Raw genomic sequence first — 11,752 nt, 5'->3', positions numbered from 1 at the left:
GAGCCAGGACTTGGGGGCAGAGGTCTGTGATACTGGGGAAACGAAGACTGCAGTGGAGCAGGAGGCGGAGACTAGAGCTCCCCGAAAAGGTCGCTATTTGGGAGGGGGTGAGGGCTGAGGGACACCTAGTGAGAAGCAGAGCTGACCACCTAGAGCTCAAGGCCCAGGACGTGGGAAGTGGAGCTAAGAGCCGACCCAGGAGTGTCAGGCTACCAGCGACGGCGCGGGAGTGGGAAAAAAAGAGGGGGGAAAAATCCCTTGAATGAGCCCCCTCCAAGTCCCGCTCAGAGAGGTCGAACAGCCAATCGCGCTGCAGGGTGGGGCTGCGGAGAAAGGTCTCAACCAATAGCTGTGGAGGGGGCGGGGCCTGGCTCCCGGCGCGCGGCGGCTGTGGGGTAACCCCTGGCAGAGAGCGCAGAGCGGTAGAGGGGAGCTGTTGAGGAGAGCCGCATGGAGGACCCTGCGGCACCCGGGGCCGGGAACCCGCCTGCCAATGGCTACAGCAACGGCAACGGCAACGGCGGCGGCAAAGGGAAGCCGGCGGTGCCTAAAGGCCGGGAAACGTTCAGAAGCCAGCGGCGGGAGTCGGAGGTGAGGAGCCCGGAGAGCTTTCAGTTGGGACCGGGAGACGCCCGGAGCTAGAAGCGTTGGCTGAGGTGTTTCGGTCGCGTCCCCCTCCGCCGCCGGGAGACCCCTGCGCGCCCCGTGCCGCCTCTCGGAGCGGGCGCCTGCGGGGCCCGCCGCAGCCTAAACTCCGGGCTCTGCAGCCCCTGACCCTCTCCGCCCGTCTCCTGCCGCGGGTCGGGGGCTTTCTAGCCCTCTGGCCTCCCTCTGGGGGCGCGAAGATAGAGCGTGATATACTTTCACATATTTATCTCACTTAATCGCTGTAGTCCCCCGGAGTGGTAATTCGTAAGGCCGATTTACAGAGGAGGAACAGGCGCGGAGAGGTGAAGTGAGTGGCCTGAGGGGTGGGAGGCCGGAGCCCGGCCGCAGTGAAGAGGGGCCGGCGTGGGGGCAGCCGCCCTCCCACCCCGAGGCGCCCCGAGCCGAGCAGAGCAGCCGCGTGACTTGGGCCCTTCTCCTTTCCCCCGTGTGCTGGCGAGCACTTGAGGGAGCACTTTCCACGGACATCAGGCCCCCTGCCCGTAAGGGTTAATGATACAGGAGTCAGGCGGGGCAGTACCGGAGCGAGTGGATGGACCCCCGCACGATACAGACCCACAGAGAGGAGTATGAATGTTCCCTCTTCTTAAAAGAAACCCTAACTAGGAGGATGAAAGGAGTGAATTAACATTCACTCCAACCCCCTCATCCAGCCAGCTTCCATCAACTAGCCAAGAGCAGAACCGGATCTGAGCGGGGAATCAGACCACAGAATGTCAGATGTGGAAGGGTCTGTAGAGGTCACCGGGTTTTCGCCCTTGCTTTGACGGAAGTGGGAGACAGAAGTAGCTTGCCGAAGGTCATACATCTGGCACAGTGGCCAGGGGTACCAGGCTTTGGGTTCAGTCAGAGCAGGTTTTTGAGGTTTTTGAATCCCAGCCCTACCATTTACTCTCGGTGTGACTTTTGGCAGATTGCCAGCCTCTGAGCTCCAGTTTCTTCCTCTGTAAAATGAGGTTAATACTACCTGCCTCAGAAGGTTGCGATAAAGTCAAAATTAGATAATTGAATGTGAACTGTTTAAGTCAGTGCAGGCACGGTGCATGTAGTTGGTTAGCACACAGTAGCTCTTAGTACTGTATCATCATCATCATCAAGGGACAGCACTGGTAGTAGAAGCCAGACCTTAGGCATCCCAGTCCGCGGTTTACCATTTGAATTGTATTTCAGTTTCAAAGGGATTTCATGTATGCTTTCCATTTTGATACAGACAAGCAGGAATCCATCCCATTTTATAAAAGAGAGAAGTGCCTCGGAGGTGAAAAGACTGGCCCCCAAATCACACCACCTTTCAGAGGCAGAGCTCAGCCCTCCTGCCATACTGGATCAGGGTTTTATGCACCATATCATCTCCCTCCCTGCCTCAGTACGAATCTGGCCTTTTAGGGCACCCTGTTTCTCCTTCCCCGATAGAGACATCGTTCTTGTTCAGATGGTTTTTGGGGGATGGGGCAGGGGGATGAGTCTTTTATTAATTCAGTAGCTGTTGAGTCCTTTCTATATGCCCAGCACTGTTTTAGGTGCTAGGCATACAGCAGTCTCTCCACAGTTGGGGTGGAGAGACAGACAGTGTGGGAGTGAATAAAATAATCTGGAATGATATGTTCTATGGGTGAATTAAAACTCCTCTTGAACCAGGAGGCTTTTTCCCTACCTATCAAGTCTTCCTTCAGGAAAAGGCTCTGATAGTTTTACTCTTGCCAGTGAGTTCAGTATCCAGAGACTCAGAGCTTTCCACCTGCACCACAGTTTACCGCCTGATTGTCTGCAGCTGCACTTTTCATGTGGAAATGAGCAACTGCAGTGATCCTCACCATCTGAGCTCATTGCCTGCCCAAAGGTTGGCTGGAAACATTAGCTTTCCTTCACCTTCCACTGCAGCAGGAGAGCTGCTCTTACCTGTCACTACATCCCCTATCACAACACCCAGGTGCCAGACTCTCTGCTTGACTCTCAGATAGATGACTATCTGCTTTTCCTTCCCTCCCTCCTTTTGCATTCCTGTGGAAGACAGTCCTGGGGAGGATGATTTTCTTTCCTCTCTAGGGCTTCAGGAATTACTGGAAGAGAATTACTGTTGGCACAAGTCAACAGAGCCTCATACATCACTGTGTTTATAGGGGCACCGTTGACCTACCCTCTCCCAATGGCTTAGTGTATGGATATCCTAAGCTTAAAAGGAAGCTAGAGAATGATTGTTTGCTTAATAAAAAGATTCTTAACCTAACCAAAGGATTCACCTCAGACCTCTTACAGCCAGATTCCTTGCTTTAGGTGGTTCCCAAAGTCCTTGACAAAGTTTAACTGGTTTGTAGCAAAATGAGGAAAATTCAAGGCATTGAAGTGAGTTTTTCATAAAATGTAGTTCAATACGTTAAATTTAAAGGGTGTATGTAATTTAAAACAATGTTTTTCAAACTGTAGGGAGTAACCTGTGAGTTGAGACCAACATTTTTTTTTTAAACATCTTTATTGGAGTATAATTTCTTTACAATGGTGTGTTAGTTTCTGCTTTATAACAAAGTGAATCAGTTATACATATACATATGTTCCCATATCTCTTCCCTCTTGCATCTCCCTCCCTCCCACCCTCCCTATCCCACCCCTGTAGGTGGTCACAAAGCACGGAGCTGATCTCCCTGTGCTATGCGGCTGCTTCCCACTAGCTATCTATTTTTTTTTTTAATTTATTTAATTAATTATTTATTTATTTTTATTTATGGCTGTGTTGGGTCTTCGTTTCTGTGCGAGGGCTTTCTCTAGTTGCGGCAAGTGGGGGCCACTCTTCATCGCGGTGCGCGGGCCTCTCGCTATCGCGGCCTCTCTTGTTGCGGAGCACAGGCTCCAGACGCGCAGGCTCAGTAGTAGTTGTAACTGACGGGCCTAGTTGCTCCGAGGCATGTGGGATCTTCCCAGACCAGGGCTGGAACCCGTGTCCCCTGCATTGGCAGGCAGATTCTCAACCACTGCGCCACCAGGGAAGCCCCTAGCTATCTATTTTACATTTGGTAGTTCATATATGTCCATGCCACTCTCTCACCCTGTCACATCTTACCCCTCCCCCTCCCCATATCCTCAAGTCCATTCTCTATTAGGTCTGTGTCTTTATTCCCATCTTGCCACTAGGTTCTTCATGACCTTTTTTTCCCCTTAGATTCCATATATATGTGTTAGCATACTGTATTTGTTTTTCTCTTTCTGACTTACTTCACTCTGTATGACAGACTCTAACTCCATCCACCTCACTACAAATACCTCCATTTCATTTCTTTTTAGGGCTGAGTAATATTCCATTGTATATATGTGCCACATCTTCTTTATCCATTCATCCGATGATGGACACTTAGGTTGCTTCCATGTCCTGGCTATTGTAAATAGAGCTGCAATGAACATTTTGGTACATGACTCTTTTTGAATTATGGTTTTCTCAGGGTATATGCCCAGTAGTGGGATTGCTGGGTCGTATGGTAGTTCTATTTTTAGTTTTTTAAGGAACCTCCATACTGTTCTCCATAGTGGCTGTATCAATTTACATTGCCACCAACAGTGCAAGAGTGTTCCCTTTTCTCCACACCCTCTCCAGCATTTATTGTTTCTAGATTTTTTGATGATGGCCATTCTGACCGATGTGAGATGGTATCTCATTGTAGTTTTGATTTGCATTTCTCTAATGATTAATGATGTTGAGCATTCTTTCATGTGTCTGTTGGCAATCTGTATATCTTCTTTGGAGAAATGTCTCTTTAGGTCTTCTGCCCATTTTTGGATTGGGTTGTTTGTTTTTTTGTTATTGAGCTGCATGAGCTGCTTGTAAATCTTGGAGGTTAATCCCAACATTTTTTTAAAGAAATAGACTAATAGGAAGTACTGGTGTATCACATATAGTAGTGGTAAATATTATTTTGTTAAACTTCTGTTCCAGTTTTGTGTGTGTTGGGACATGATGTAAAGTTTACTTATACTTTGACTTACAGTCAAAAAAAGCTTCACTGCTTTTAATGGCTTTTATTCTGATATTTTGTCTTTTGCATTTTGGGGGTATTAAACGATTTTTAAAAATTATATATATATAAGAGATTTTTAAAGTTTCTACTTAGAAAATAAAACATCAACAACCTTATGTCATTCTCCACCATCCACCTTTCTTTTTTCTTACTGGTCCCTGTAATCCAGAAGTTTGGAAATCTTTGCTATAGTGGATTTAAACATAAATCACCTTTTTGGCAGTGTAAATTCATAAAGTGGTTTTGGAAAACAACTTGTCATGTACAAAGAGCCATACAAATATTCATAAGGTTTGATGCATTCATTTCCTTTATAAGAAACTGTCAGAGAAGATCCTAAATATGAAAAAATTTATAAGTGTATTACAGCTTCATGTATATAGTAAAGAAAAATTAAAAACAAATGTTCAACAATAGATAATTGGTTAAGTAAGCCAATAGATATCTGTCCACTTAGCTGTTTATTTATTTATTTTTAATAAATTTTTTTTTTTTTGGTTGTGCCGTGCAGTTTGTAGGATCTCAGTTCCCCCACCAGGGACTGAACCCAGGCCGTGGCAGTGAAAGCCCAGAATCCTAACCACTAGGCCATCAGGGAGCTCTTCACTTAGCTGTTTAAAGTGACAGTTATAATAATATGAGAAAGGGACTTCCCTGGTGGTCCAGTGGCTAAGACTCCACACTCCCAATGCATGGGTTCCTGGTCAGGGAACTAGATCCCACATGCATGCCGCAACTAAAGATTCTGCATGCCGCAACTAATGATCCAGCAAACTGCAACAAAGATCCTGCATGTGGCAACGAAGATCCTGTGTGCCACAGCTAAGACCCAGCGCAGCCTAAATAAATAAATATTAATTTTTAAAAAAGTAAACCTTTATCTTAAAAAAAATAATAATAGTATGAGAAAAATGCCTTTATAATATAATATTAAAATCATAAGTAGAGTAAGTAAAATTCTTAGAGTAACTGTCCACATAGTGCTACCAGGTGCTGGATTGTGTGCTAAGTGCTTTTCCTCTATTATCTCATTTAGTCCTTACAATGACCCTATGAATTATCCTCGTTTTACAGATGAGAAAACTGAGTACGTCATTTTGCAACAATTCCCTGATACCAATTCAGTTCTGACACTACCCGTAGTTAGCACAGACCCCACAAGTTAAGGGCTCAGTCCTACAAGACTGCCCTCACTTCAGATGCCAGCCACAGTGGAATCCCCAGACTACCTGCACTTCTGCCCGGCCAACTACAGATTCAGGGGTTACCATGACTGTCCCCCTCAGGTTCGATAGTTTGCTAGAACAACTCGCAGAGCTCAGAAAAGTGCTATATTTATGACTACAATTTTATTATAAAGAATACAACTCAGGGACAAAATGAAGAGAGGCATAGGACAAGGTATGGAGGTGGAGTGGTGCAGAATTTCCATGCCCTCTCTGCGGCATTACCCTCCTAGCACGTTGGTGTGCCCAAATCACATTGTTTCAGAGTTTTTATATGGAGTTTCATTACCTAGGCATGGTTGGTCAAACCATTGGCCACTTGATTGAACTCAGTCTCCAGCCTCCTCCCCTCCCTGGAGCCCCTTTTTTGAAACTCTCACTCTGAGTCACCTCATTAGCATAAACTCAAGTATGGTTGACAGGAGCTCCTTATGAATAACAGACACTCCTACTACTCAGGAAATTCCAAAGGTTTTAAGAGCTCTGTGCCAGGAAGGTGGGTGAGGGGGCAAAGACCAAATACATTTTTTATACCACACTGAAGCACAAAGAGGTTAAGTAACTTGTTCAAGGTCACATAGTATGTGACAAGAGCTGGAATCCAAATTTTTTTTAATTCATATTTATTAATATATTGGTAGGAAAAATCTATCCCAAAATGCTTAAAGAGGTTCGGGGGTAAGATTATATTAAAAATACTTTTAAAAGGGTATTATAAATTTATACATACAACATCATAGGAAATCTAGCCTTTAATACAATTTGAAGTAGAAATGCTACCTTATTTGACAGTCCTAAAATTGTGGAATATTGGAACTGAAGGACCTCTTTTTATAGATGAGGAACTATGATCCACAGAATGAAATCATACAAAATCATACAATGGGTTAATGACAGAGCTGAAGTCAGAATCCAGTTTACTTCTTTTGTTTTCATCCGTCTTGTTTTTCTAGAGATCAGCTAGATGTTCTTCAGGTCTGTGTTTATGTAGATCAGATATGGGCACAGATTGTAGCTTTCGTATCTGTTCATGATCCTGGTCCTTTGCCCAGAGTTTCTGATTCTATATAGGAATCTTCAGCCCAGCCCCACACTGAGCCTCTAATTTTGGCTTGGAGGAGGGTACTTCTTGGATGAAAGGCCCAGATGGAACTCTCCTAGTTGCCTTCTTCCTCTAACTTCGGCCTCCAAGAGAGGTGGAAAATGAAATGAGGGTATGATCTCCTTTTGTCAACCTTTTTCCCAAGTTACCACAAAGATTTCTCCATTACAGGGCTCTGTGGACTGCCCTACCCTGGAATTTGAGTATGGAGACACAGATGGGCACGCAGCAGAGTTGTCAGGTATGAGATAGATGGGTCTGTAAAGAGTGGAAGGTTGGCCAGGAGGAGAGGGAAGATACCTGTGCTCTCCCCTGGCAGCTTGTCTGTTCTCAGCAAGTGGCTATAGAACACAGACTGTTCTCCACATTCCCACTTCTCTACACCTTCCGGTGGTCAGTATCTCTTTGTTTGCTTTCACATTTCTTTCTGTGAATGCTTCCTTGGCTATGTATGGCATTCTCCATTCTTTCATTCTATCCCTGTTTTCTGCTCACCCTTCTTTATTCTCTTTTGGTGCACTCTCAAATCTGTTTTCTCTCCACCTTCTCCCCATTTCTCCTTTCTTTCTCTTCCCATAGTCACCCATATCTTTGTGTGCTTCTTTCTGCCACCCACTCCATTGCTTTCCCATTCCATCTCTCTCTCCTTTTCTTTTCTACCTCCATCTCGCCCCCTTCCCCTAATACTTGCCCCTTATTAAAGTCTCAGCAATGTCTGAAGAAAAACTGTATAGACAACTGGCCAGCTGAGCAAAGCTGAACATGTCATCTATATCCATCACAGTGGAGCTCTGCTTGGATATTTCTGAGCTGGTGTTAAGTGATCCCATTCTTCTTTCAATGTTGGGCTGCTTCTCTCTGGATTCTTAGCTTGGCTAAACGTGATCTCCTTGCATTAAGGGCCTCCATGTTACATGTGCTACAAATGCCAATTATTAATAAATGAGCTTTGGGTGGAAATTGTGTGAAAGTTAAATATTCTGTCACATGAAAGTGACACTTTAAGACAGGCTTTTTTCAGAGAAAAGAGACAAACGCTTTTAAAGAAGTTCTTGTGAATAAGCATAGGGAATAGATTTTGTGATGAGTGACAGAAATAGAGAGCTAAGTTTAATACTTAACAAAGGATTAGAATCCAGAATATGAATACACACATACACACACACACATAGAGAGAGAGAAAGAAATGAACATCCCAATAGAGACTATAGATAAATGGTCAAAGAATATGAACAGGAATTCACAGAACAGAAAACCATGTGGTCAGTAAATATATGAAAAGATATTCAATTATGTTAGGAAATGGGGAAAAACAAATTAAAATGGTGAGATATTATTCAACAATCATCAGATGCAAAATTTAAAAGCCTGGAGTTGGTGAGGGTACAGAGAAATGAGTACTTTTTATACATGGCTTGGCATGAGGGAACAGTATAAAATTGGAAAGCAGTTTGGTTATATCTAGCAAAGTCGAATTCACATGTCTTATGACCCAGTGATTCTAGATGTACACTTTAAAGAAATTCTTGGGCCCAAGAAAACACTTACAAAGATGTTTATTGTCGCCACTGTGAACAATTGAAAACAACTTAGTAGGGGAATGGATAAACTGTAGTATATCAATATATTAGGCTACTGTATAGTCATTAAAATAATTGATCTATATCAATATGCTTCAGTGTCAATAAATATTAAAAACATATTAAAGGGGAGAAGAAACAGTGACAAAATAATTTATACATGCATCAAAAAAACTGCTTAAACACACAAGTCTAAAAGATGTTTCTGGGAAGTCTATTGCACACTTGATTAAGAACCGTGTCAGTTAAGTGAATGGATGTGTTCATCACACTGCTTTTCATGTAAACTATTGAAAGACATAATAAAAAATGCTTCTAAGAAAAAATAATTTATACAATATGATACTGCTTGGATAAAAACTTGAAAAACAGAACAATATCATGTGTTGTTTACAGGCACATAGATATGTACTAAAAGTATAAAAATAGGCATGTGAAGCATACATACCAATTTCATCATAGTGATTATCTCTAGAGAGGAAAATAAGACTGGGAAGGAAGAAGGGACTTTAGCTGTCTGAAGCAAATATGACAAGTGTTAACATTTGTTTAATCTGAGTAGAAGATAAACACGGTGTCTTTTATGTACTCTGTATTTACCGGTAGTATATGAAAGTTCATGATCTAAACTTTAAAAATAAGACAAAAGCAAAGTTTAGTACCTAAGAGCCTTGCTCCCTTTTTTAACTGGGTTTGTGCTCTACTCTTAAAATATATATATCTACACTACTCACTAATGACTGAAGAATTTAACAAACAGAGCTGGGATTTGTTTCTGGTCACTCCAGGATTTTGGAACTCAGGACTCAAAAGCCCTGGCTCCCAGACAAGGTATTTCTTGACCATTAGACAGCTGGCTGAAATATAAGTGAATTTCTCTTGCATTGTGAATTATCTGTGACCTAGTTAAATTTCCAGCAAGGGTCTTAGTTAGGGAACAGAGTTTTGAGGAAGCACCTATTGACTTAATGACTTCACTTCTTCATCCTCTGTAAGATGAGCATACTGGTGTGATGTTCTGGAGTGTGTGTGTGTGTGCGTATGTGTGTGTAGGAAAGGGCATTTTTATTTCTCATAAGCTGTCTGCATTTTGTATTGAGAGGCTGCTGTCAGCAAAGTTAGATTTTCCTGGGCACAGGCCGCTCTTTGGCATCAAAGCTGCTTCTATATGGTTTGATTCTGCCTCTGCCCGGGTGGCCGTGGGCAGGAACATAAACTTCTGTACCCTTCGAAGAAACTCAGCGGGGAGAGAATGAACTGGCTCCTTGAATAGCACAAGGATCTTGCCTCTAAATTTCAGGAGTTGTGTTGCCCGCTTTTTCCCTAGAGACAGGATTAGTCCCAGTCTGGGTTGACAAGCAGAAGGGGTTGCAGCCCTAAGAACCAGGAGTGATGACATTCAGCCCTCTCTGTTCCAGCCCTCCTCCTGGCCCTCACCAAATGTTGGAGCCTGCCTTCTCTGCTGTAGCAGCCAGCTGGCAGGAGGAGGACAGGTTTGATGGTTTAATCACCCAGGGACCCAAGTGGCTATTTTTAACTGCTCCGAAAAGGAGGAAGCTGACTCTGGATTGAATTGGACACAGGAATGTGTTGGAAGCTTTAGCTCTTTCATGCCACCTTTTCCACCCCAGGCCCCTTCTATAAGGATCTGCTGAATGTTTGTGACTCTGTCCTATCTTTCCTGCCACAGAATTGTATAGCTACACTGAAAACCCGGAATTCACCACTAACAGGAGGTGCTTTGAAGAAGATTTCAAGACCCAAGGTGATTCCAGATCCTTATTCATAGAGATCTGCTTTTTCTCTCCATGATATTCAAGGCTGATCTAGAAAAAGCGTAAAACAAAGTATGATCCTTCTTCATCCTCTCCATAGCCATATAACTTCTCTTATTCCTTTTTGCATATGGGACACAGAGTTTCCTATATCTCAAGTGGAGAGGTCATGGAGTGGAAGCAAGAGAAGCCTGAACTGGGTCCCTTTCCCTGATGTCAAGGGCCCAGAGAACAGAGGAATGGGGAGGTGGGGCTGGACTGGTTCCCTGCTGCCTGGTAACCCTGTGCCCAGCCTAGTCTTCGACCTTAGTGTTCAATCCCTGTCTCCAGTTCTGCCTCACTCCTCATAGCATCTGGTAATAATTTCATGTGCCCACCCTGTGATCCACTCAGACCTCCATTTCCTTACTTGGTCAGTGGCAATTCAGTGTTCAACTCAGCAAATGTGTGGTGAGTACCCATTTTGTGCCAGAGATGCAGGAGGCAGGGGTGAAGGTGAATTTACAGTATCTTTAAAGAAATTATAGTCAGATAGCAGAGGGGAGATGTGTACGTCACAAAACTAGCTGAGGCCAAGAGGAAAATGGGAAGTGTCGTTAGAGAAGTAAAAAGTATCATGGGGGACAGAGCTTCTGACTGGAGCATTAGTGGGAAAGAGGTGATTTTGTATTGAACCTGTAAGGATGAATAGGAATTGGATACATAGGGAGATAGAGGGAACTCCTTGAGGAAAGGCAGAGAGATAGAACCGTATAGGCTGGGGAGGGGGAAGTGGAAATGGAGGGGATGTGGAGGAAGATGAGGCTACAGAGTGGGTTCAGGCCAGAACATTTGGGTTTTTTACTTTTCCCATCCCTTATTCTTTCTCAGCTAAACAAGGAAAGCTTTTGAAGAGAAGAATTTATTGGGGGACTGAGATCAGAGGTACATATGCTCTCAGGAGCCTTTCCAGGAAGGGGAGGCAACAGCTGACACTAGATCTGTATGGCCTTCTGTTCCCAGTGCAGGGTAAGGAGTGGCTGGAGTTGGAGGAAGATGCCCAGAAGGCCTATGTGATGGGACTCCTGGACCGGCTGGAGGTGGTCAGTAGGGAACGGCGACTGAAGGTGGCCCGAGCTGTTCTCTACCTGGCCCAAGGTGAGTGGCCAGCTTTGCCAACTTGAGAGGGGTGGACACTAGAGAGAGAGAGAGACGGTGTTAGCAGGACTAGGATGAGGCAAGCCACGCTGGGAAAGCAAGGTTCCTGCCCCTCGAGGACAGATCTTGTCATGTGCTAGAAGTAACCTTGTGCTTATGCGAAAGATGAGGAGATGATGGTAGGTACTGTTCTGGATCCCTTGGAATCGGCCTTTCTCTTTCCAGGCATGCCAGGATTTCTTAAAAGGTTCTTTTTTTCCTT

At 44.3% G+C, this 11,752-nt stretch overlaps 1 protein-coding gene across 4 annotated transcripts in view; it reads left to right on the top strand.

The window, feature by feature from the left end:
• Positions 1–402: 402 nt before the first annotated feature.
• The window catches only part of STRIP2 (striatin interacting protein 2), a 44,283-nt gene continuing 32,933 nt past the window's right edge, over positions 403–11,752 (top strand). Inside the window, exons 1-4 of one of the 4 annotated variants that reach the window (XM_036864142.1) lie at positions 403–591; positions 7,170–7,239; positions 10,269–10,343; positions 11,356–11,490. In XM_036864142.1, the coding sequence (XP_036720037.1) occupies positions 451–591; positions 7,170–7,239; positions 10,269–10,343; positions 11,356–11,490 (421 nt within the window). In that variant the 5' untranslated portion in view covers positions 403–450. The other 3 variants (XM_036864143.1, XM_036864144.1, XM_036864145.1) reach the window with 3 other exon arrangements.

The sequence above is a fragment of the Balaenoptera musculus genome, chromosome 9, assembly GCF_009873245.2.
Source record: "Balaenoptera musculus isolate JJ_BM4_2016_0621 chromosome 9, mBalMus1.pri.v3, whole genome shotgun sequence".
NCBI lineage: Eukaryota > Metazoa > Chordata > Mammalia > Artiodactyla > Balaenopteridae > Balaenoptera > Balaenoptera musculus.
The sequence above is the reverse complement of the archived record's forward strand: the minus strand, read 5'-3'. Positions and strand labels throughout refer to the sequence as shown.